The 23,944-nt window shown below is 40.3% G+C and overlaps 1 protein-coding gene across 1 annotated transcript in view; it reads right to left on the bottom strand.

Moving 5' to 3' along the window:
• The window catches only part of TYR (tyrosinase), a 45,551-nt gene that overhangs the window by 15,371 nt on the left and 6,236 nt on the right, over positions 1–23,944 (bottom strand). Inside the window, exons 2-3 of the mRNA XM_010182754.1 lie at positions 20,401–20,617; positions 11,898–12,045 (exon numbers count right to left, since the gene is read on the bottom strand). Of these exons, the coding sequence (XP_010181056.1) occupies positions 11,898–12,045; positions 20,401–20,617 (365 nt within the window). The remainder of the gene's footprint in view (positions 1–11,897; positions 12,046–20,400; positions 20,618–23,944) is intronic.

The raw sequence follows: 23,944 nt of genomic DNA, 5'->3' as shown, positions 1-23,944 counted from the left end.
TTCTGTGTCCCCCCCGGCCCCAGCCACTGGAAAGACCTGGTTGTGCATGTGTGCATGTGTGTTTCTGGGTGAGGCAACTGGGGGACCAGGGCTTTCAGAGGCAGTTAATGCTTACACTGGGTGTCCAAGGCCAGTTACTGGAGAATCCAGGCTGGCTTTCATCCTGGTCAGCCAAAGAGGGCAAGATGATGAGGTTGTTGGCGCTGCTGGGATTTGTATGGTTGCAGTATTTATTTGTGTTGATCTGTGTATCTCCTCAACCACATACAAATATATGCATATATGTATAAAAATATATATATAAATATAAAAAAATATATCTATATACACACACCACATAAATATATATATACACACACCATACCACTAGCGGACTACCAGATTTGGCAACTCCTAACACTTTATACACAAACTTGCACAAAACAGACAAAACAGAGATGCTTTAGCCTGGTAAAGCTGTTCTCTCATATAATGTTGTGATTGTGTTTTTTTTATTGGAGGACATATTTCCATGTAGAAGAATTATAAGTCTCTGAAACATGAATATTCATTTTCAGAAAAATGAAATATATAGTAGGCTCTGGCCTACTTTCATGTCGCCCTTTACTTCACGTTCTGAGCAACATCCAGATTTCATGAAGCCTCTTAATTATCTAGCCAGATTGGCACTGGCTTCAGACTGCCTCCTAAAGGACCATTCTCTGGATGAGGTGTAATAACGTGCACCAAGCTGAGACCTTCCCACCTATGACAAAGTACCACCAGAGCCAGGAGCCATGTGACATCTGAGGCTCTTGGCGCTGCTCTGCTTCACCATCCCACTACAAGCATCCGTACTTTTCTCATCTCCTCTGGTCTCATTTATGGCACAAACAGGATGTCAGATAAAGGAGGCAAGAAGGAAGGAGATGGCAAAGGTATAGTGCCACACAACTGAACCTATTTAAGAGACAACCAATGCCACTTGCTTTGCCCATGTTCACTAGGGCATGTAGCAATATGATAAAGGGTAATGGTTTTAAACTAGAAAAGGGGAGATTTAGGTTGGATATTAGGAACAAGTTCTTCACCGTGAGGGTGGTAGATCAGTGGCACAGGTTGCCCAGAGAGGTGGTGCAGGCCCCATCCCTGGAGATATTCAAGGTCAGGCTTGATGGGGCTGTGAGCAACCTGGTCTGGTACAAGTGTCCCTGCGGACTGCAGGGGTTGGACTGGATCAGCTTTAAAGGTCCCTTCCAACCCAACACATTCTATGATTCTATGATTCTATGATTCTGTGTTCCACTTTGCTGAAAGCTTCAAGGTTACTGCAGCTGCTGGGGTTATGAGATATTTTTAATAATTCCTCTATCAATGTGATTTAAAGCAGTTTTCCCCTCTTATTTTTAAAATGCTGTTAACTGCTCTGTAGGATTAAGGGAAAAGAAGATTCTTCAGCCTTTCCAGCTAAAGCCATTTCTCTTTATGGCATACAATGTGAGTATCCATGGCCATTTGGAGACGACGCCATTGGGTCTCATTGCTGTTAGTACACTCATTTGGGTGCAGAGGGCTACGCGGCTTCTAGTCATTGCTCCAATAATCACGTAGTGTTGCAAATGTTTCCTCTAGAATAAAAAAGGCAGCAGCTCCTCCAACCTCAGGCAGCATAACCTGATAGACAGCCCTGTAGCACACTTTGCCAGTCAATAAACCTCACAGAAATATTCTTGCTTTCTGCCTTTTTGGAAAACTGGGCAGGCTGAACCAGCAAGAGCTGAGCCTGACTTATGTTTGGTTGGTTGCTAATGGATTACAACATAAAAAGCTTAATTCCTACTGGAGAGGGAGATAATAGATAAGCCAATCACGATATATCGCTCACAGCTCTAAAGGCAGGAGCTGAGTGCTGGAAACTGGTAGGGATCTATGCAGAGGAATGTTGGTTCTCTCTAATGTAGGACTAGGTTGCAATCAGTTACTGAGAAAGCAATTTTACTCCTAAGGAAGCTCATTCTGCACCTCTGCTGGAAAGAAATGTTGAGTTTAGGTAAAGCTTAGCTGGGCTGAAATTTGGTCAGATATCTGATCTATTATCTATCACTTTTCTTAGTCAAGTCAGCCTCTGTTTTACACCAGTGAAAGCAGGCAATGACTCTTTCCAGGTGCAGGAGAGAAATTCTTGTTCTTTAAAATAGCCATTATCACGCGTGTTGTTTCATGCCTTGCTGGCAAACCAGGGCAATTCTGGGCTAGAAATATTTGTTTCTCATTCTGATTTAGGTCTCCAATGCTGTCCAAAACTGCAAAGCCCAAGATACAGATGAGGCATGGTGATGTGCAAATAAGGAAATACAAATTTCCACATGTTGCATGGAAAAAAAAAGAATTAACATTTGCTGGAGCATGTACCTTGTGTTAACTTTTTTTGGCTCATCTTTGCCATGATTTGCAGCTAACAGAAAAACACCATCTGAAGTAAGAGATAGTACAACTGCCAGTTGCTCCAAAGTGTAATAACTGGTTTCTTCTGAAGAGCAAGATAACAAGTAGATTAAAATGGACTGCTGTGGAGGTAGCTGGACTGACTCTATGTAACCCACTCCTGTGCTCTGTAATTCAGCGCTTTTGAGACTGGGTAATTGTCGTTATAGAGGTTCGCAAGGGCATGTAATATATAAATCACATCTGTGGTAGCAACATGATAATTTCTTTTAATGAATAGAAGGTAGCTACACGTGGGTGAGAAAAGTACCATGTTTTCCTGTGATTTTTTACAATTTGAACAATTACAGCAGTTATTATAGCAGAAGTGCTGCAGGAAGGAAATTCAACGCTATGCTAGCTGTTGAGATCAAAGATTGGCTCGATCATTGTGTCACAGCTGGAGCCCTCCCCTCCTCCAGCGTTAAGAGAATAGGTGAAGATTAACCATGGGGCTTTTGCCAAGTTTCAGGGCAAAGTAACCTTTCCTTTTAAAAACTACTAATCACTTGCATAATATGTAGTGTACAAAGTAATCCATTCTATAACTGCGTTGGCTGAGCTAAAATGTTGCAGTAAGAGTGATGTGAAACGCACACTTTAAATGGGACCACTTGAACTGAACCTCCTATGTTCTTGACTTTTAAGAGCAGAATGGGTCATTAAAAGCAGCTAGCCTGAATAATGACATGGCAGGTCAGATTGCCAACTACTGTATTTCACATATGATCCAGAAGATGTCTGTTTAACCTTCCTCTTGCTCTTCCCCTAAAGCAAGGTAGATCAGCAGCACTACAGGATTTATCCATGCTTAATCGATAAAAAGAACATTTATCTCCAGAGATTGTTTCATGTCCTTATTTCTCTCTGTCTTGGATTCTATATGGTCAATCTGTGCACTGCCAGGGGGCTTATTTAAGAGTGTGGGTTACTTAAGATGCAGGTACAACGTCAAGTGTAATAGTGGTATAGACACAGCCCCAGTTTGTCCAATGGGCAAAGCAGGGAGGTTCTGGAGGAGGATTGCTTTAAACATCTAGTCCTTAACTTGGGCTTCTTTAGAAGAGCAACGAAGGTGGGGAGGGGTCTGGAGCACAAGAATTGAGGAGCAGCTGAGGGAGCTGGGGTTGTTTAGTTTAGAGAAAAGGAGACTGAGGGGAGACCTTATTGCCCTCTACAACTCCCTGAAAGGAGGTTGTAGAGAAGTGGATGTTAGTCACTTCTCCCTTGTAACCAGTGATAGGATGAGAGGAAATGGCCTCAAGTTGTGCCAGGGGAAGGTCAGATTGGATCTGAGGAAAAATGTCTTTACTGCAAGAGTGGTCAAGCACTGTAAGGGGCTTCCCAGAGAGGTGGTGGAGTCCACATTCCTGGAGGTGTTCAAAAAGCGCGAGGATGTGGCACTTGGGGCCATGGTTTAGTGGGCATGGTGGGGTTGGGTTGATGGTTGAACTTGATGATCTTAGAGGTCTTTTCTGACCTTAATGATTCTGTGATTCTGTGATTCTGGACACCACTCTAGCCATGACACAGGTTAGATGGACCTCTGGTGTGTCCCTGCATCCCTTTGAGTGTTTTGCAACTGCAGTATCAGAATCTGCCCAGCCTTACTGACAGAGATATTAGAGTCCAACTTCAGTATCTCGGCATATGATTTGTCTTTCAGCCCCAGACATAGCGATATCAAAGGAGAGATACTGGGGAGCTGTTTCTCAGCAACACCCCAACCTTCCCACTTACACTCTGTTTTCCATGGATATATTTATGTGGTATTTTGCAGTAGATGTGAACTCACTCTGCCCACATACTGAGCCTACTTTGAGTGAGTCAGCTCCATCAAACAAGCTCCATCAAGCAGCATTAATGCGCTACTAAGCCTGAGAGGTTAAGAGGGGAAGGTTATCAGCTCTGGTTCGGTGCCAGAGTGTGTGTGTGTGTCCTCCTGCACATTTGTAGACATCCTCAAAAAGAAGGAAAATTAAGACAAATCCTTCCGTGCTTTTATTTTTAAAAAATTCCCACCCCCTCAATACTGATGTGCTCTGTATCTCATACTTCTCATAGGAGTCTGCATGTGCCAGTAAAGCTTGTGACCAAAGTCACTCCTGGCCCATCCCCACATGAAATGCTCTGCTGGAGATCAATTTTCTCCCTTTGATGTTTCTCCTGGTAAAACAGAGCTGGCTTCTGTGACATGGTGGCTTCCAGCACAGCAGCTGCTGGTATTGAGGTGATTTCTTTAAGTAGCAGAAAAGATTGAGAGCTGGACCATCTTGCTGCAGTGCCACAGAGGCTGCTAATGGGATGTAGCTGTGTGTGCTAATAGGGGCTCTTTTCCTGGCAGGGGCCATCTAATACATGCAAGATAGGGAGAAGCGGTCTGATAGGCAACTATCAACCAGGATGCATTGCAAAAATGTAATTAATTCCCCTGAAAGCTTTGGAGGCAGGGAGACAACTTTCCCAGGCTCAGTTTTATTGCATACACAAGCAATGGGTCATACATCTTAAGCATTGCATGTGTCGTGGGTGCTTGTATTGTAGCAGTTTCTGAGCTTGAGTGTGAACAAACCATGTGTCCTGGGTATTGTGCAGAGATAAAAGAAGTCTTTTGAGTGAACTAATCCAAAGAGGTGCCTCAGCTCTGATGCTGATGCCCTCACTTGCCCAGGTGCCAAGGGAGCTCTCTGGAAGGCCAGGGTGATCTCTACAGCGGTCCTCACTATTCGTAGCCTGACATATAGAATGGTTTATGGAGGCTTCTTTGGATATTGTGCTGCTATTCCCCAAAAATCATGTTTAAGTGCTTCTCCAGCTGTCCTTGGCTTCCTGCTGCCTTCCCTGTCTGCCTCTGAAGTGTTTTTATTTCCCTCTTTATCAATCTTGCGTGCATTCAGCATGTATTTGCAGTCCCACTGAAACCATAGAGCCTCCAGTGACACCATGCCACCACGCCCATCTCTGCCACACTGTAAACATCATTCTTTTTTTGTTTTGTTTTGTGCAGTAGCACCTTAAAATCCAAATGTTTAATTTTAAAAAGCAACCTAAAGGTTATGGACATGTATCTAGAGTAAGAAATGACTGTAACACCCACCAGCTTCCACAAGATTTCACTCAGCTGCCAGATACCAAAACTTATATTGGAAAAATGCAAAATATTTTAGGAGGTAAAGCAGCATTCGGGAGCATTAAGGGCTGTCCTGCTACACACCATAATCTCAGCTGTGTTCTGGAAATGGTGCAAAACACCTTTGGGTCAGTAGCAAATCCTGAGGTCTTTGCTCATCATCTTTGCTTGCCCAGGGTTCAGTGATGCTCATGCTTTCCCTGAATGGAAGGACTTTAACTGTGTTTCACCTTTGTGCCAGGGACAATTATGGAGATGACTTCATCTCATGCACTGGCTTTACGAGTTGACACGATGCAAAAGGACTACGGGTCTACTGTCACTGTGGGAGGAGGTATATTGCTAATACCAGCCTCTTGACCTGCCTTTGCCCAACAGATTTCATGTGGCTCCAAGACATAGTTCATTCAGCTCCAGAAAAATAGGACTTTCAGGCTGTGTCATCAATTTTTTAAAACATACCCCAGAAAGAAGTGAGAGTCTTGCTGTGCCCATATCAAGGGAGAAAATTAATCATAGGCTTAGTGTTTATGCAGTGACTTCACCATCTTTACACTGCTTCATTATTAGTTGATAATATCTTTGTATTACAATCTCCATCTCAGCTGTGTTTAAGTCACTTTTTTTGGTGCCTCTGTTTCCATACACCAAGTGAGAATAATACTTCCTCGGTCTTATGTTTTCTCCGTGTTATTTCCCACTGGAGACAGTTCAGGGTAAGGAATGAATCTTATTTCATGTATTAAACAAGTCTAGAAACCTAGAGTTGCCTTACAAGAATTTCTAATGATTCCTTTTGAATGCTTTCACTCCGAATGTTCCGAATACTTGAAGCAAAGAGTTTTTAACTGCTAAAAAAAGTTTTTGTTTCCTGTCAACATCTCAAAACGAGAGAACAACTTGGTTCCCCTCATGCCATTTTTTGGTGAAAAAAAAAATCCCTGATACTACATTTAAGAGAAAATGAAAATGTTCTGTTTCAAAAACAGAGTAAAAAAAAGAAGCTTTTATTTTGACATCTCCTGGGAGTGAAAATCAAATTTCCTCTTGTTAAAGTATTTTCCAACAAAATCACTTTTAACACAATGCTATTTTTTTTTTTCTGGACTGGATGGAGAAGGGACTGACAGGAAAGTGAGTCCATTGAGTCTGCAGAGATTGAAAATGTCCATAAAGTTGGCTTAGAGAATGGGGGGTTGCTGGCATGCAAATCAGGTTGTCTAGATCCATGGTTCTAATATTTTTTTTCACAGATTGCTCCATACATTTTAACATTTTACTGATAAGCAGTGTGATAAGGAACATTTTAATGTTAGATCCTCAGATAAGCCACATTTTGGCATTTCCTAAAGCTGCCAGCTCCAGCTCGCCGCTGAAGCAGAAGGGGTTATTTTAGCCTGCAGCAGAGGAGTCTACAGCAGCTGAAGTTGCTGAAGAGCATGGAGACATTTCCCTTGATTAGGCAGAATTTGTGGCATTTTCATTGGGCTCTGAAGCCGATGCGTAGGAGAGTTTCTCCTGCACCTGCTTGGAAGCGTGCATGTGTTTAAGTGGCTGTAAATGAGTGTATCCCTTCCCTGCATGACCTAATGCTTGACTTGGATTATTATTTTAGCAGAGTGCACATGCACACACACAAAGACACCTCTACCCTGAAAGTTTTGTCATTTTGATGCAAAAAACTGTGTGATAGCAAGCAAAAGAGTAACTGAACCAACAAGATTAGTGCAGAGATGTTCAGCTGTCTCTTGTCATTGTCATTTCACATAATTGTAAGTTAAGCAATTGATATCTCCTGTTGCTCACATTGATACCTGAAAGCCATGGCCAGAGGATAAGGATATGCCAAGTGCTGCACAGACCAGAGCAATTACAGTCCCTTAATGATAGAGCTTATCATTTAGGCACAACAGATAGATACAAACAGATGGGAGGAGAACGAGGCAACCATGCAGTGGGACCACAATGGTCCACCCACTAAGCAAAGGTTTCAGCCTAATGTCCGAGCTTTTCTGCAAGGGTCATGTCGAAGAATGGTGATTGAATCTGTTGATGCATAGGATAAACCAATCTCAACAAGAAGAACTATGGAGGGACCCATCTGAAAGCCAAACAGATGTAAGATAGAGATTGATATCACAAACTTACTGGAGGGGTGAGTTCCTTAGACGTGAATGAGGGATGATTTTGGGATGAAGGGCCTTGAAAATAGAGACCGTTAGTTCATCTGATGTGACATAGAGCAAAGGGTATAAACAGGAACACCTGGTCAGAGCAGTGGGCTTATGCAATGATTGCAGCAGTATTCTGAACTCTGAGGTTACTCATGAAAGCTGGAGAAAATGGTCCTGTAGTGGTGACACCACTAGAAATTACAGTCTAGGTCTAGCTGTACAAATAGTCTGACAAGACTAGGCTTTAGAGGTACAAGACACTGAAAGTCTACGCCCTATTTTGTATAATAAGTCCTAAATTGCTTGTTCTAAAATCAGGGCCTTTGAAAGTAACCCCTACTATTGTAATAAACCCTGTCCATTGCTGCAGAACTTAGAAATGAGATGAGAATGGGGGCCCTATTGCATAAGCTGCTGTACAGATATAAAGTAGCATGGAGAGTTTTAATGGCAACTTACTTTCCCCATTACTATTTAGTTTTTCTTGAAATTTGGAAGGACAACTGTTGGGGTGGATGCATGGATGTCGAAGTCAAATTGGGGAGAGGTACAGAAAAAAATAGAAAAAAGATGGAAGAAACATTCAGAGGATGGATGTGCAGGGAGTACAGCTGAAGGTACTACATGGCTATAGGTATGGCAGGTCCGAAAGGGTTGACACAGAGGAATTTATTTTCAGAGCAAAGAGAAGACCCCAGTGAACTGCAGTGGGACCCTGGGCCTTTGTTTTTGCTGCTCATGCAGCTGCTCCTTCCAGCTTGAGTGGGCTGACTCCTCCCTTGTCATTCACTTGTGCTGACTGTAGAGCATATCTGAATAGCAAAGAGATTTGCAATTAAGAGAAATGCTTCAGAGAGCTAAAAAAGCTCTCATTTTTGCTGAGTGTATATTTTGTTGCATCTTTTTTCTTTTTTTTCTTTTTTTTTTTTTTTTAACCATTCATATTAACAATTAATAATTTGCAGAGTGGTCACCTGCTTTTACCAAGCACTGAGATTTGATCCCCAAGTCTTCTGTCTAGCAAATAAGAAGTCAAGGAGCCTGCTTTATCATTGTGAAGAAAGCTATTGCCTGGGTACCTTCATACTTCTGCACTGCTGAAAGTGAATGACCTAAAAAAACCCAAAGGGGAGTATTTGTAAGCAAATGCTTTGCTTTTCACCTGTGAGACCTCAACCACACTTCTGCTCCATCCATCCTTCCCTCATTTTGTGCATCAGGCTGCAGGGTAGCAGATGGGATTCTGACTGTTGCTCAGTTTGGAAAGCAGCTCCTAACATTTGGCTCACACCTGTCAGCAGACTCCGTATACACTTGTTTATCCTCCTCTGTACCATATGTTTCCATGTAAAATCAGTTCCAGTGATCTATTGCCTTACTTCTATCACTCCTATTATGGTCGTAACTGAGCATTTCACAGCCGTTAATGCATTTACCCTGACAGCGTCCCTGTTGCGTAGGCATCTAATATCACCCACTTTACAGATGGGTTCACTGAAGCTCAGATCAACAGCTCCTCAAAAGTCTTTCAGCACCTCTCAACCTTGAATAGCAGGAAGCAAACACATCCCCAGGAGATGTGAGTTTGGGAGAGCAAACCACACACTCAGCTTCACCCAAGGGATTGGCAGTGGAGGGAGAAATCCCTTTGCTGGGTCCTATATGGATGCCCAAAGTGCTGGACCATTCTTGATTTCTTGACACAGAGTTCAGGACATGGTTTAGTGACCATGGTGGGGGTTGGGTTGACAGTTGAAATGGATGATCTTAGAGGTCTCTTCCAACCTTAATGATTCTGTGATTCTGAGTTGTCCCCAACCCAGACTGTGATCACTGGTGTCAAGTCTTTTTACATCCTTTGCCAACAACCCCATATCTCACAACTCTCCATGTCCTCACCAAGGCCTGGAAGAGATGCTGTCCTTGGCAGCAGATGTAGTTAAAAAGGTAGTTAAAACCCATTGACTCAGTGTAGTGGTAGCAATCAGCTCGAAAGTGTTCTGCCTAAATGAGAAAAGGTGATAAGGACCCAAAAAGGTGCTTCTGCTGCTGTAGGGACTGTTTCTGCTGTTTCTGATACTCTTTATATTCTCACCTGCCTCTCAGAAAAGAACTTCTTTGCAGTCCCTCAGTTTCAAAGTCAAAGTAGGAGAGGAAGAGGGGTTTTTTTTCAAATGTACTGTATGTACCTATCAGTCACTTACTTATTAATTATAACTAAAAGCATGATTAATCTGTCATGGATAAGGCTGCTTAGTAACCCTAATCATGCTAATGCATTTCTGTCACTTATACAAAAGGCAGCATTATTATAATTTTTTTACATCCATGTGTACTGAATCCTGTACACACAGCAGTTACGAAAAGTATTTCCAGGAGCTTGCAATGACTATAAATTACTGAAATTCCTCTGTGAGAGAGGTCAGCATGAAGACCAAGGTGCTACTTAAGCCCTGCAATGAGTGGGAGCTATGAGATGCATAAGTCTTATATAAGTGTGAATATATAAGGAAAATAATTCTTTTGATATTGCAGAGCATAATGCCTTCCCTTCTGTGTTCTTCTTTGAATATTCATTTGATCCATTTTTTTTAATAACCTAGATGTTGGAAAGTTAATTTCCAGGTGCCAAACTTGAAAGCTGCAACCACACCTGAAACCCTTGTGCATCCAATCCTGTCAAGCAGTCAATGGGTGGATATGCTGAGTCACAGCTAAGCTACAAAATTAAACTTTTAAAATGTTCTGAAGAAAAGCTTTTCACAGAGAAGAATTACAAAACTGACACCTCCAGAGGGCTAATTATACCCTGCAGTAGTAGGAGCAGACGACAAGAGGGTCACCCTTTGAAGGAACCATTCCACTGATGCCTGGGTGACCTGATTAGACTTGGTGTCCTGTTTCTGAATGGGTAAAGTATGAAGAATATAACAGTTAGACTCATTAAATATATAAACTAAGGAGGAAAAATTCCAACTTTGAATTTGTCTTTTGCACCGTTTAGCTTTTTGGTTAAATGTGACAAAGTTTTGTACAAGAGTTTTGGTGTGAACTCCCTGAAACAGGAGAACTTCACTGCAAGATGATGTCTGCAAGATATAATCTGCATCCCTTCTGTGTTGCACACCTCAGTGTCCCAAATAAATGAAATTATGGTTTTCATCTAAATAAACTCCTTGTTGCATGCAGGCAGGGTCTCAGTCAGTAGGTTTCTGAGCATACAAATTTATTTAAAAGTCCCAAAAGTTTGTACAGGTTAATGCCCCTTTTTTCTAAGAATTGTAATAGCTACATCACAGTCAGTGCATGGTGGGAAAGTAGAGGAAGATTGGTAAGAAAATACGGACTGCTCCATTACAAGTGTTGTTTGTGTGGCTTTTGCAGTCCTTTGCTTTGCTGACTTTCTGGTTTATAGCTCTTTAGTCATCCCAGTTTGATGTAATGCAGTCCACAGTGAATTGTATCCATTAACATATGCTACAGTGACACGTAAATTTTTAAAGTCACCATTAAATCTTGGAAAGCTGTCCTTAATGTGGAAATTCCCCTGTCTTATTGCAAAACTGTGCTCCCTTACCCTTTCTTATTAATAAACACAATATCCTTCTGTTTGCTTTCCTTTCATTCTGCACAGCTGTGCTCTTCTCTTTCAGCAAAAGACAGTCACAATTTTGTTTGTCACGCTGAAATAGGGATTTTTTTTCTTCTTTATGAATAGCACACTAGGGTTTTCCTTATGGAATAGAAATCAAAACAGCACTGACATTTAGAATGTAAAGGAATTGTCCAACTGATTATAGTTGTGTTAAAATGAGTCACACACTTTTGGTCCAAACTTCCTGCCACACACATCCATATATAATAATCACTATGACATCACTGCAGAACTATTTTTACCTTGGTAATAAAAGCTGAATGCATTTGTCAACTTTTCAACTTGTATTTAATCCAGTGAACATACAAATGGATTAGGAAAGAAACTTGCTCTCAAACAATAGCAGAGCTCAATTGTACATGTCTAAAAATGTTGTGAATGTAAAGGCATGTAAAATGTTTACAGTTTGAAATCTAAGTGAAAAGCCATAAAAAGCACCAAATAAATTAGATTTACTAAGAAGAATTAAACTCACCTGTCAACAAATGCGTGGTGGAGTAAAAAGACAGGATCATTTGCAGAGCCTTGTACTTGGGACATGGAGCCATTCATGTAGATGTGAAGTGCATTATGCAAACCACTTTGAGATGTGTTTGCTATTGCCGTCTGTGGATCAGCAAAGCCTATATATTCAACAGGAAAACATATACTGATATGACAATGTGTATAATTCTTTTTCCAGTAAGACTGAAGATCAAAGTACCTACACTCACTTCATTTACATTCAGCTTTTTAGACAAGGGCTTAGGAAAACACGTAAAGAAGTGCTAATGTATTTCAAAGGCATAGCAAAGATGAAATGAGAATAAGCTAAATTAAAACTCCTGCCATGCAGCTAGTGCAGCATGTCAGCAAATGTACTGCTTAATTGCTTTATATTTTTAAATTTCTTTGTCCATTGTGTCTGGCTGTTAAAAGGCAACGTAATCCCTACAGTCATTTTTGCGTGTACATTCATTTACATTGGTAAAATTTAGTCACTTCATTTTCATTTTTGATCTCTATACTTACAGCTTCCTAAGATAAAACAGGCTATTATATCTCATCATATAATCAGTCATTTAATATTTTTTGTCTCTATAGAACACATTCTTTTATTGTTAGGGGCCAACACAATACAAGCTATAATCTTTATAGAAGGATTTGGTAGATAACCAATAATCCTCCACAGACAGACTTGCAGGGTGAAGGTCTGTGGATTGGTGTTATTTTCAAGGGCACTTAAAATACAGGCTTTGAGAAGGGGTCGCACAAACCAACTCCCAAATAGGAAATACTGGAAGATGAGCCTCTCCATTAGTATTTATTTTGATAGCCTGTCTATAACTCAGCTCTGATGTTGGTGGCCCTTCTCAGCATCATGAGAGCCAAGCTTCCCCTCTACACATAAGGACTCCTAATAAAAGTCAACTCAACCATCTGACCCTTCTCTGGGATTTTCCAGGAGAATCAAAGCAGAAACATGTGCTGTCCTCCCAATCTATTTCTTAACCTAACTATGTAACCATGCTACAAAAACCTCTCTCTTCTCTCTCTTTGATCTGGTTCTTGAAGATGTCTTGTTCTCACAATTTCTGTAAGCCACAGGATGAGAAAACATGGTGCAGAAATATAAAAACATCTTTATAATTTAATAATCAAATAAAAATGTCTGTAGATGATATGCTTGTTGTGCTGATCCTCAGTGTTTTCCCAATATCGTTGCAGCTTATCAGGTCTGCAAGGCAGGGAAAAGAAAGATATTAAGTTTCTCCTCTGAAAGGGTTATCAGGCACTGGAATGGGCTGCCCTGGGCAGTGGTGGAGTCACCATCCCTGGAGGGATTTAAAAAATGGGGAGATGAGGTACTTAGGGGTGAGTTAGTAGTGGGCAGGCTATGGTTGGACTTGATGATCTTAAAGGTCTTTGCCAATCAAATGATTCTATTCTATGATTTTCTCTTTGGAAATGCTTCATGCACTTTGGATATTTGCTTTATTTACTTAATTGGACCAAGAGCTAGCATTTGAATGAGGATCAGTTTTATGCTTTTGAAGCGAATCTCCCAACAGTCCTTCTGTTTCATGCTGTAATTTGCATCACACGGTAATTTCTGACTTTGCAAGCTGGGTTCATTTTGGAGGAAATCTAAAACATGCCTATTATCAGTGGGTGTGCAGTTCATGAGACTGAACTAGAGCTAGTGCAAAAGAACCCTTTCCTTGTCGAAGCCCTCAGGTGTGAGACAGAATTCATGTCCTCAGTACCAACTGCTTTGTTCTTTGAATTACACAAAGTATTAACTGAGATGTGGCTGGAGATGCCTTATGTGTAGAAATCACACTCTGTAAAGTTGGAGATCTAGTTCAGACTCCACTGGGACTCCAATCTTCTGTGTAAAATGATTGCATCGTTTTGCCATTCTGAATCCCCTCATCAGGCTTTGCCTTGTCTGTTAACCCCTTCAAACAAGGGAAAAACATCTGGCATAAAACCACTGCTAATTAGAATAAGGATCAAATCATAGCTGTGGCAACCAGAAACCAATATACCATAATGACCATCCATCTTTATGATTGTAACAGTATGACAAAGACTTTGAGAAATTCAAGGGAAGTCAGAGTAGAAAACATAATCAGGACAGTTGGTGGAGGGAGAGTTGGCTTATGATGAAAGTTATAAGCCTTCAAGGTGGAGTGAGTCTGGATTTAGGTGAGAGAAAGGAATATAGTGATGTCTACAGACAACTGCAGGTTTAAAGCACATCAGATGTGGACCAGGATTATTAAAAATGTTGTGTGGTGACATGAAGAGCAATGGGCAGAAGTTCTCAAAGGGAAAATCTTGCCCACAGAACTTAGTCTGATGTTGAATGCTATGTTACCTGGCTGTCAATCAGGGGAAACAGCAGAATAAAATATTACCTATGAAGAATGATGTGCATTGAGAGTTTGGCCAGAACCAATGGCAATACTTTTGGCTTGCTTTACTGATAGCCACAGTGCGTGATCATTTGGATTAGGTGACGTAGTAATAGCAGGAAATTTCAGTGAATAGTGACTGAAAATAATCTACCTCTATGTCATTCTGAATCAACTCTTCCACTTACATTTAGCTGCATTGTAAGTATGTTCAAGGGAAACTTTACGCAGAATCTAGGCAGAAGGTGAGGTATTTTATATCAGACTTGGGATACTTGTTAAAATTTCTTAATGCATTGCAAATCATTGCAAAAATCACTTGATCTAATAATTCATTAAAAATATGTCTACAGAATACTCATTTTGGCTCTGGACAACTTTTCATGGAACATGTGCATATGAGTAATTTATCTTAATAATCAAAAGCTCTGTAACAGGGACAGGTTTAGCAACTCCACGCTCCAGCTCCCAGATAACTGAGGTGCATTCGGTCAGTGTCAAAGGGAACATCATTGTTAGCCATGCACATTAGAGCTTCTAATATCTGATTTCTTGTTATGAAAAACCATACAAATTGTAAAGTTAATAGGAATAAAACTACAATATGGTGTCACTTTATTTTATTAGCCTGGGTCTTATTCTTTTCTCAGAAAACTGCCCTGGAGTTTGGGATCTCAGGTGTTTTCCAGGATACTGACACAGAGAATTTCATGTAAGGATATGATGACAATCAGTATTGGTACCAAAAAAGGAGGGAGAGTGACTGACTGGTGGATGGAGACTATATCTTCAGTGTCTCCCGTGGCAGTGAGCTGTTAAATCATCTGCCAATACAGGAAGCTGGAGCTGACAGACATCCTTTTAAACCCTTCTTTAATTATGGTGCGTTAGAAACAGCCTTTAGGTCATACATCACTGAAGTGAATGGAAGTTTTACCAGTGATTTCAGTAAGAGAATGATCACATTTTTAAGAGGTAATAAACCCGATCTTGTTCCTTCCAATAGCACTGTAAATCAGCAACAGTGATTCAGTGGATCTGAAGTAACTTTACTGGCCAAATTAAATCTGATGGGGTTTTAGCCTAAAGTTTATTATAGGAGAAGCTAAAGATGCCACTCAAAATTAAGGCTGCCTAACAGTTTTTGGTATAATATATAGGTGATTCTCAATGAACTTGCAGCTGGGTCCAGTCCGTGTCTTTTAATAGAGTATTTAATTTATTAACTGTGAGTATTACAATCTAATAATGGAGACCACAGAAGTTAATGTGCAATCAGTCAAATGCAAAGGTTTATGTATTGAAAGCAGGTAGCTTTTTCCTCAGTTGCTCATTTGCCACTGACTGAAGCACTGTAAGTAAGCTTAGCAGACTGTATACAGAGCTTGGAGAGTATTAGCAGCATTCAGTGCTATGGGAATGGAGGAGCCATTCCAACAGTCCTATCTCCTCCGATTATCTTGGTGTGCTGCTTAACATCTGTGGCTTCCCTAAAATCACTGAGCTATTCATAACAGTTTTGCAGGTGCTCTTTTTAATGGCAAAATTGTTTTTCTTACAAGATAAATTTTATTTTTGTATTACTTTCTAAGCCAGTGGTCAGGACAGCAGAGACTTTAAAGGTAAAATACTGCTTTGTATGTTGCATGTTGAGGGGATTGAGTGCACTGAGTAAGGTTTCAGATGACACCAAGTTGGATGGGAGTGTTGATCTACTCAAGGATAGGAAGGCTCTGCAGAGAGACCTGGATAGGCTGAATCAATGGGCTGAGGCCAATTGTATGAAGTTCAACAAGGCCAGGTGCCGGGTCCTGCACTTGGGTCACAACACCATGGATGCTACAGGCATTGGGAGGAGTGGCTGGAAAGGACCTGGAGGAGAAGGACCTGGGGGTGTTGGTTGGCAGAGACTGAACACGAACCAGCAGAGTGCCCAGGTGGCCAAGAAGGCCAACGCCATCCTGGCTTGTATCAGCAATGGTGAGACCAGCAGGAACAGGGCAGGGATCCTTCCCCTGTGCTGGGTACTGGTGAGGCCACCCCTCAAATCCTGAGGTCAGTTTTGGGCCCCTCACTCCCAGAAGGACATTGAGGGGCTGGAACATGGCCAGAGAAGGGCAACAGAGCTGGGGAGGGGTCTGGAGTACATGAATGATGGGGAGCGGCTGAGGTAACTGGGAGAGTTCAGACTGGAGAAGAGGAGTCTGAGGGGAGACCTTAACGCCCTCTACGGCTCCCTGAAAGGAGGTAGGAAAGTGTCAGTCTCTTCTCCCAAATAACAAGTGACAGGACTAGAGGAAATGGCCTCAAGCTGCACCAGCGGAGGTTTAGATTGGATATCAGGAAATATTTCTTCACCAAAATGGTTGACAAGCATTGGAACAAGCTGCCCAGGGCAATGGTGGAGTCAGCATCTCTGGAGGAATCTAAAAACTGTGTAGCCTTGGTGCTTAGGAAAATGGTTTGTGATGGACTTGTCAGTGTTAGGTTTACAGTTGGACTCGATGATCTTAAGGTTTTTTTCCAACTTAAATGATTTTATGATTCTATGAGTTCAACTGGCTGATATATTTAGTCCCGCTTTCCCTGAAGATGATTTTTTCTTTAATAAGGATTTCTCAATTTAGAGAAGTTAAGTCAGATGCATTTACCTTAAAATAGGAAGGTATAGATATAAGAATTTTAAGGCCATATTCTTGCTTGTCTTTGAAGTTTGTGATCTTCTAGCTTATGTTAGTGGAGTTTTTCTGCCATTGGCAATCTCACAGGAAATTATTCAGTGTTAAATCTTGCATATTTTCTCAAGAATTATTATCATTGTAATGTCTCTAGAGTGAGATAACTGCAAGATCGGCAGAATTTGGCCTAGAAGGCTGTAATAAATGAAAGTTTTTATTATCTAATTTAGATCATGTCACTATCTATTTTTTTTTCTTAAAATGACTCTTGTCAAGCATCACTGTGGTCTGGGCTGAATAATCTTTCTAGTTCTCTAGTAATGGACCTCTGAAACTTTGCAGAACTTTCTCAATGTGTGGCATAAATTTACCCAGATGTTGAGAGTTTGAGCTTTGTGAGGGATGTTGGCTGTAGGCTAAAACATTATTAATTAGAAACTTTCTGTTGGCAAAATTCATTTTGAGAAACCATTTTTTCATCACCTATACGGATCACAGTGAAACTATTGAGCAAAATTTTCCAGATGAAAATACTCATTTCAGAAAAAAAAATCCTATTAAAATGAAAATACATTTTGAAATGTTTGCTGTTTTATTCCATTATTTCATGAAAAAACAGTAGTAATGATACAGAATTGTGACAGACAGTGGAATGTTATGACATGGCTTGACTTGATACCATGTGTCTTGACTTAATTCATGAATAATGAAAATGATACGGAGTTTTAGATTTTTTTAAAAAATATTCTTTTGTCACTTTGTGCAAAACTTAGAAAGCACTGATTTTCATTTGGAATTGAAGTGAATAAAATAATTTCATATGTGGAATTCACTCATAAAGAAAACTCTATGTTTTCCAGTCATCACTCAGGAGGTAGCATTCAAGGTGTCACACCAAAACTGAACTGCACAAAGCAGAAGCCCAACTATTTCATTTGCAGTCAGTTAATCGATTTCTTATCTCACCTGCTGCTTATAAGCTAGGCTTATTTTCTGTTCTCTTCTTGTATCTATGAAGCATCTGATGAAGTCAACTGTGTTTCCCATTTTGGGCCACAATTCAACAAATCCTATTTCAAATAATTGCTTCCACTTCAAGGGGCAACGTGCAAACTGCTTTTAACCTGCCATTCTCCAGTCAAAACAGAAACTGTCCTGTCCCAGAGAGGACAACCTGTGTGCTCAGCTACAGAGGGGTGTTGTTTTATTGAGCAGTATTGACCTTTGCTGCTCATGGCTGTTGTGGCTACTCTTCAGTGACATAATTTGTCTCTCTAGCAGAATTTTCTCTTAGTCAAACACAGATTCAGCCCGCATTGTTGGCATCTGTTCAAAACAATTACCCTTTGCTGGGTAAAAAGATGGGGTCTTTGTTCTAGTGCACTGAAAAATGGAAGAGTATACAGTTTTGCTGAGAAGTGTTTCTTCTATGTGATAAGTTCTTCTAAGAGATCAATATTATCTATATTATCTATCAATCATTATAAATTATATCTAAGAAATCTTCCATTACAGAACTAGACTGAGGAGCAAATCTCCCATTGGTGTAAATCAGGAGCTAGTTAATTATGATCATTGCCTTGGTTCTGGTAATTTTTTGTAAATCTAGTGTAACTCCAGTAAAGTCAATGGACTTACTTTGGATTTACTTTGACTCTAAGAGAGATTAGAATTTGACCTTAGGTGTATTGGCACAAACTAGTGCAAACAAGCGAAGAAGTATTGAAGAGCTTTTTGCTTAGAAAAAGAAGTAAATGTTAGGAAACAGGGAGTGTTAACAGGTTTGTAAGAATGCCATCATGCAGAAGGAATTGGTACAACAAATACAAGCTGGCAATTTAAGTTTGGCATCTGTACACAACAAAAACCTAACCAGGCCATTTATAAGAAAGGAAAGGTTTCAGAAAACCCATATGTGACTGCATAACTTCCACAGACAGTGCCTTTGTTTTTGCCTCCAACAGTAGACACATGACGTTATTATTATTATTTCATTACTTGTTTACTTCAGTTCCCTTTTCTCAACTCTCCTATTCCACCCTTTGCATCTATTCTTATACTCTATGAAGAAAAATGCGAGCCAACCTCTACTCATTTATGTCAACTTTTTGTTTCCCATACTTCCTATGTTTCCTGTTTTCAAAGGTAGAAAGCACAGCTATGTCCAGAGCTTGAGTTGATTACTTTCTGGATTCTCTGTGGGCTTCAGCAGATAAATTCCACTTTTTTTGACTGTTTTTAGAACAGAAACTCTAACTCTCAACTCCTAACTCTCTTTGACTCTCTTTGATTCTCTTTGTCTATAACTCTAACTCTTGACTCTCTTTGACTTTTTTTTGTCAAGCACTGGAAGGGGCTGCCCAGGGTGGGTGATGGAGTCCCCATCCCTGGAGGTGTTCAAGAAAAATGTGGATGTGGCACTTGGGGACATGGTTTAGTGGGCATGGTGGGGTTGGGTTGGTGGTTGGCCTCTATGATTTTACAGATGTTTTCCAACCTTAATCTTTCTTTGATTCTAAACTGATTCACTTTGCTTTTCCAGAGAAAGTTTTATGCCATTCCACACTGCATTAAGAGTAATACTGCGCTTCTTATCCTCACACCAATTCTTATATTCCTTTAGGCCCTTGCACAGTTCCTTCATATTGACAATCTCTGAGAAATCAATAAAAGCACATCCCATTTGATTCAGATGATAAATTATACTGCAGCAACATTTATTGATTAATGTATTATTTGTTATCCTTGTTTATTAGTAATTTAGCAAGATTCATAAGAGATTGGGTAGACAGATAATTAAAAATAACTATTCCTTTTAGCAAAGAAGCCTTGTTGACTATCAAATTAGGAGCATTCAGAACAGGTTGGAAAGTTAAATAATTAAGATAAATAAATGAATTCTTTTGGAAAATATACTAAGGATCACTTTTAGGGCATAACTTAATCCCTCATCCTGAGAGTTTGAGGAGAAGCTTGCTGTCAAGTTTGCAATAGACATGTAGTCATCACATGCCAATGGGCAGCATCCTCTTTCTCCCCTGGTGTCCAGTCTGGCCTCTGGAAGATGGTGAGTTTCAGGGCAAACCTGTAACCCACATGGATGTGGTTACAATCATGTTTAAGCAAATTATTAGATTATGTTCTTTTATGCAGTGCTACTGATTATAGCAGGACGCAACATCTCCTGATAAATGAATTTAGGGTCTGATCTAGTCTACAGTTTCTAGTTTCTTATCAAATGCCTTTAATGTGTTTCTTTCTGTTTGTTACTATTCAAGGAGAAAATGTATTTTGAGTGGCACTTCATGAAATCAGCTCAAACTGCCCAGAGTTTAAAAACTCTAACCCCAGAGAAATCAATTTACAGATGGAAATGGCATAATACAATGAAACATGTTACCTTCTAAAGTGTTTCGGAAACTGTAATTGGCCATTTTATCCATGGATCCAGATTCATAGTGTGTCAGTGACAGGCAAAATTCAACTTCAGCCGAAGATGGGAGCCTTGGGGTCCTTGATTTATCATTATTCCCAGGATTTCGCAGTATAGGTCCCTCACTTGCGGCATCACATAAAACCTGCCGGCTGTTGTACTCCTCAAGCCGAGTACAAATTACCTGTATAAAACACTTCCTATTAGCAGAGTTGCAGTTGTAAAAAAATAAAAGTAAATGAAAGAGGTATTTAAATTACTTTTTTTTAAAGAAGCAAAGAAAATGTACAATGTAATAAGCTTGTTGCAAGAATATATATTTATTTTTAAATTTTCTATTTACTCTTTTAATATAAACTGGGTCATTCCATAGAAGACACCCCCGTACTACAGTGCACATTTTGAAATAATACATAGTCTGTATCTGAAACTACCCATGTGAATTAAGGCATCAATTCTCATTCATGCCCTTGAAAACTCACTGAGGCTCAATTGTGTTACCTACCAATGCAGCAGGACACAAAAGGAATTAAATCTGCTGCTGCAGCTGCTAAATGGAGGTTTTTTGGATTCATTAGACTATTGAACAAATGCATCATCTCAGATTTTTCTACCCACACAGTAAGAAGGGGAATTGTTGACTTGAAATATGAAAAAAAAATATCTTTTATTCTGAAAACATCTGTCTGTGCTTTGTCAGACTAAATGGGATCTTAGTTTCACTACGTCTTGATGATGCTATATGTATAAAATGGGAAAAGACACTGCTCTACTTCCTGGGAATGTTTTGAGGGTGAACGTATATCATAAGCTCAGATACTGCCGTGATGGGTTTTGGAAAAAAGACTTTAAACAGAGAGATGGACACAGATACTAAATACTGTCTCAATCTGGTACAGTAAACCTACAGAGAGTCAGTACAAGTACTAACTCAAATTTCTACTCTATATTCAAAAATTTGCCTGACATGAAGAATGGAGAAAAATGTAATGACACAAAGACAAACAGACTAGAGTAGAGGGTTGGGTGGGTGTGTAGCAGTACAGCTGATGGGTCTGTGAAAACGAAACAGAGCAACAGTGGCTCAAAACTCTCAGAACTTGGTTTATGTCCCTTTTTGGTGAGTCTGAGGCTCTGAACTAAAATTGCTGTCTTTTGTTTTGTCTTTTTTTTTTTCCCCCAAAACACCACCAAAACAAATGAAACTCAAAGCCACCAGAGATCCCTTCAAAACACTCTGTGGTTAGTAGGCAATCAATATGGTTAATGAGGGCATCATATGAAGAAAGAAAAGATATCAGTATTGTGTGAGACAGCACAGGAGAAAACACATAACTGAAATCTCCAGACTCATTTTATCCTGGAGGTGCATTTCTTTCATTATCCCTCTCTACTCAGTGCTGGTCAGACCACACCTTGAGTACTGTGTCAAATTTTGGTCCCTGCTATAGAAAAAAGATGCGGACAGGTTGGAAAGGCTCCAGAGGAGGGGCACGAGGATAATCAGAGGACTGAAAGACCTGCCATATGAAGAAAGGCTGAGAAAACTGGGCCTGTTCACCCTTGGGAAGAGAAGGCTTAGGGGGGACCTTGTTACCATGTACCAGTGCATGAAGGGTGGCTACCAAGAAGATGAAGACTCCCTTTTCACACGGAAAAGTCGAGTCACATGGAAAAGACGAGGGGTAATGGACACGAGTTGCTTCTGGGGAGATTCTGATTGAACTCCAGAGAAATTTTTTTCTGGAAATATTTTTTTACCATGAGATCAATGAGAATAATCTCCCAGGGGAAGTGATAAATTCCCCTGCTTTGGTCAGTTTTAAGAGTCAACTTGACAGGGTGCTGACACCTCTCATTTAAACTATACCTTTACCTTGAGAGGTTGGACCAGATGATCCTTGTGGTTCCTTCCAACCTGGGATTCTATGATTCTATTTCGTGGACCGAAACAATGAAGGAGAAGGTGAGTGAAAGCAACCTTTTCTGCTGTGAATGGGGTGGTAGAACATGAGATCCTCCTTTAGTGAGGAAGTGAATAGGAGATTAATTTCATCGGCACTAACAGTGTGCAAATTGCCAGATTGAAGCAACACTTTAGGACAACTTCTGCAGTCAATACTGAGAGAGAAAGGTATCTCCTGAGCGTGATTCAGCCCTCCTGAGCCAGATGTCTGGTACGTGAGATGTACTTACCTCTAGGGGTGCCTAACTCTCTCCATTGACTAAGTCAATGAAATAAAGTGTGTAAAAAAATCAATGCAGAAACTGTCTCTGGACTGCAGCTAGCAAAGAAAGCAAAATTAAGAGTGTTCAACTTAATGTTCTGCTTGCGCGCTAGGATGGGATGAATCACACCCTGGAGGCACAGGTGTGTCTCTGAAGTGACTAAAGACAGAGCCAAAGGCAAGTTGCTTTGCTGCCTGACTAACCTCTGAAAGAGTGGAAGGAGATGAGATGAATCCTTTTCTAAGTGATTTGACCACAAATTCACAGAAAACGCATGACGGAGCTGGTGATACAACCCAGATTTCTTAAGAATCTGAAGTTCTTAAATGATAAGTTTTCTATGAATATGAATCTCATGAATAAATTATTCTCATCTTTTTTTTGAGGAGATAAGAAAGCTTATCAGAGAAATTTATCCTTAGAGACTGCTCTGTTAGCTGAAATCTGCCATAGTGTGTTAAAACTATGAAGATGCCCTTGAAGGCTGTAGGTAGTTGTCCAGCAGAGTTTCATGGGCACATTGCCCCCAGATGTGCGTCTGAGAGGGACTGAGATCAGGACTGTGTCTCTAAGAAGTCTCTTTTAAGAATCCCCACTGAGAAAGAAGAAGTAGACACAAGGAAAGACCTACGTTGGTAAACACAGAGCATAGCTACAGTGCTGTTTTTATGTTTGTTTTGTGCTACTGAGAGAGCTTACTCCTGTCAGAAGGAAAATAGGGGGATGATTCAGGCTGGGCGAGATAAATGTATTTAATAATATCTTTATGTACTGTGCACAGACCTATGTCTTGAAGTGCAATAGCGAAGAAGGCAAGTTCTTTGTTAACATTTCCCCTTTGTTCTGTTTATCCATTTCAGTGGTATTTAATATATAAATGGTTAGAGTGCTGATTTTTTTTTCCATTTATGTCTCACTGTAGCCCTTAGTAATGGTCTGACTAATGGACTTCATCCTAAAAAGAAGCTAGATGCTATAAAGCACCTAGTACCTCATGGTGAAGAAATGTCCACATGAGGGGCATAAAATGCTTATCTTGGTCCTTCTCCTATTTGTTCTGAACTAGAAATTAAAGTCTGTCCATAAAATTAGTCAGGATTATTTTCCAGAAAGGTATAATTTAGGTAATATTAGGGTCTATCCTGAAAATATAATTTGCTGTTTTATCAAACACATCATGTGTAAGTGGTAACAGAACATAGGTCAGATAAATGGTTCTTTCCGGATGTAATCTGCATAAAGCACACACAAAATGGGTCACATCATCGCCTGCTTTTAATTC

The sequence above is a fragment of the Mesitornis unicolor genome, unplaced genomic scaffold (assembly GCF_000695765.1).
Source record: "Mesitornis unicolor isolate BGI_N332 unplaced genomic scaffold, ASM69576v1 scaffold9914, whole genome shotgun sequence".
Taxonomy (NCBI): domain Eukaryota; kingdom Metazoa; phylum Chordata; class Aves; order Mesitornithiformes; family Mesitornithidae; genus Mesitornis; species Mesitornis unicolor.
This window is presented reverse-complemented; position numbering and strand designations above follow the sequence as displayed.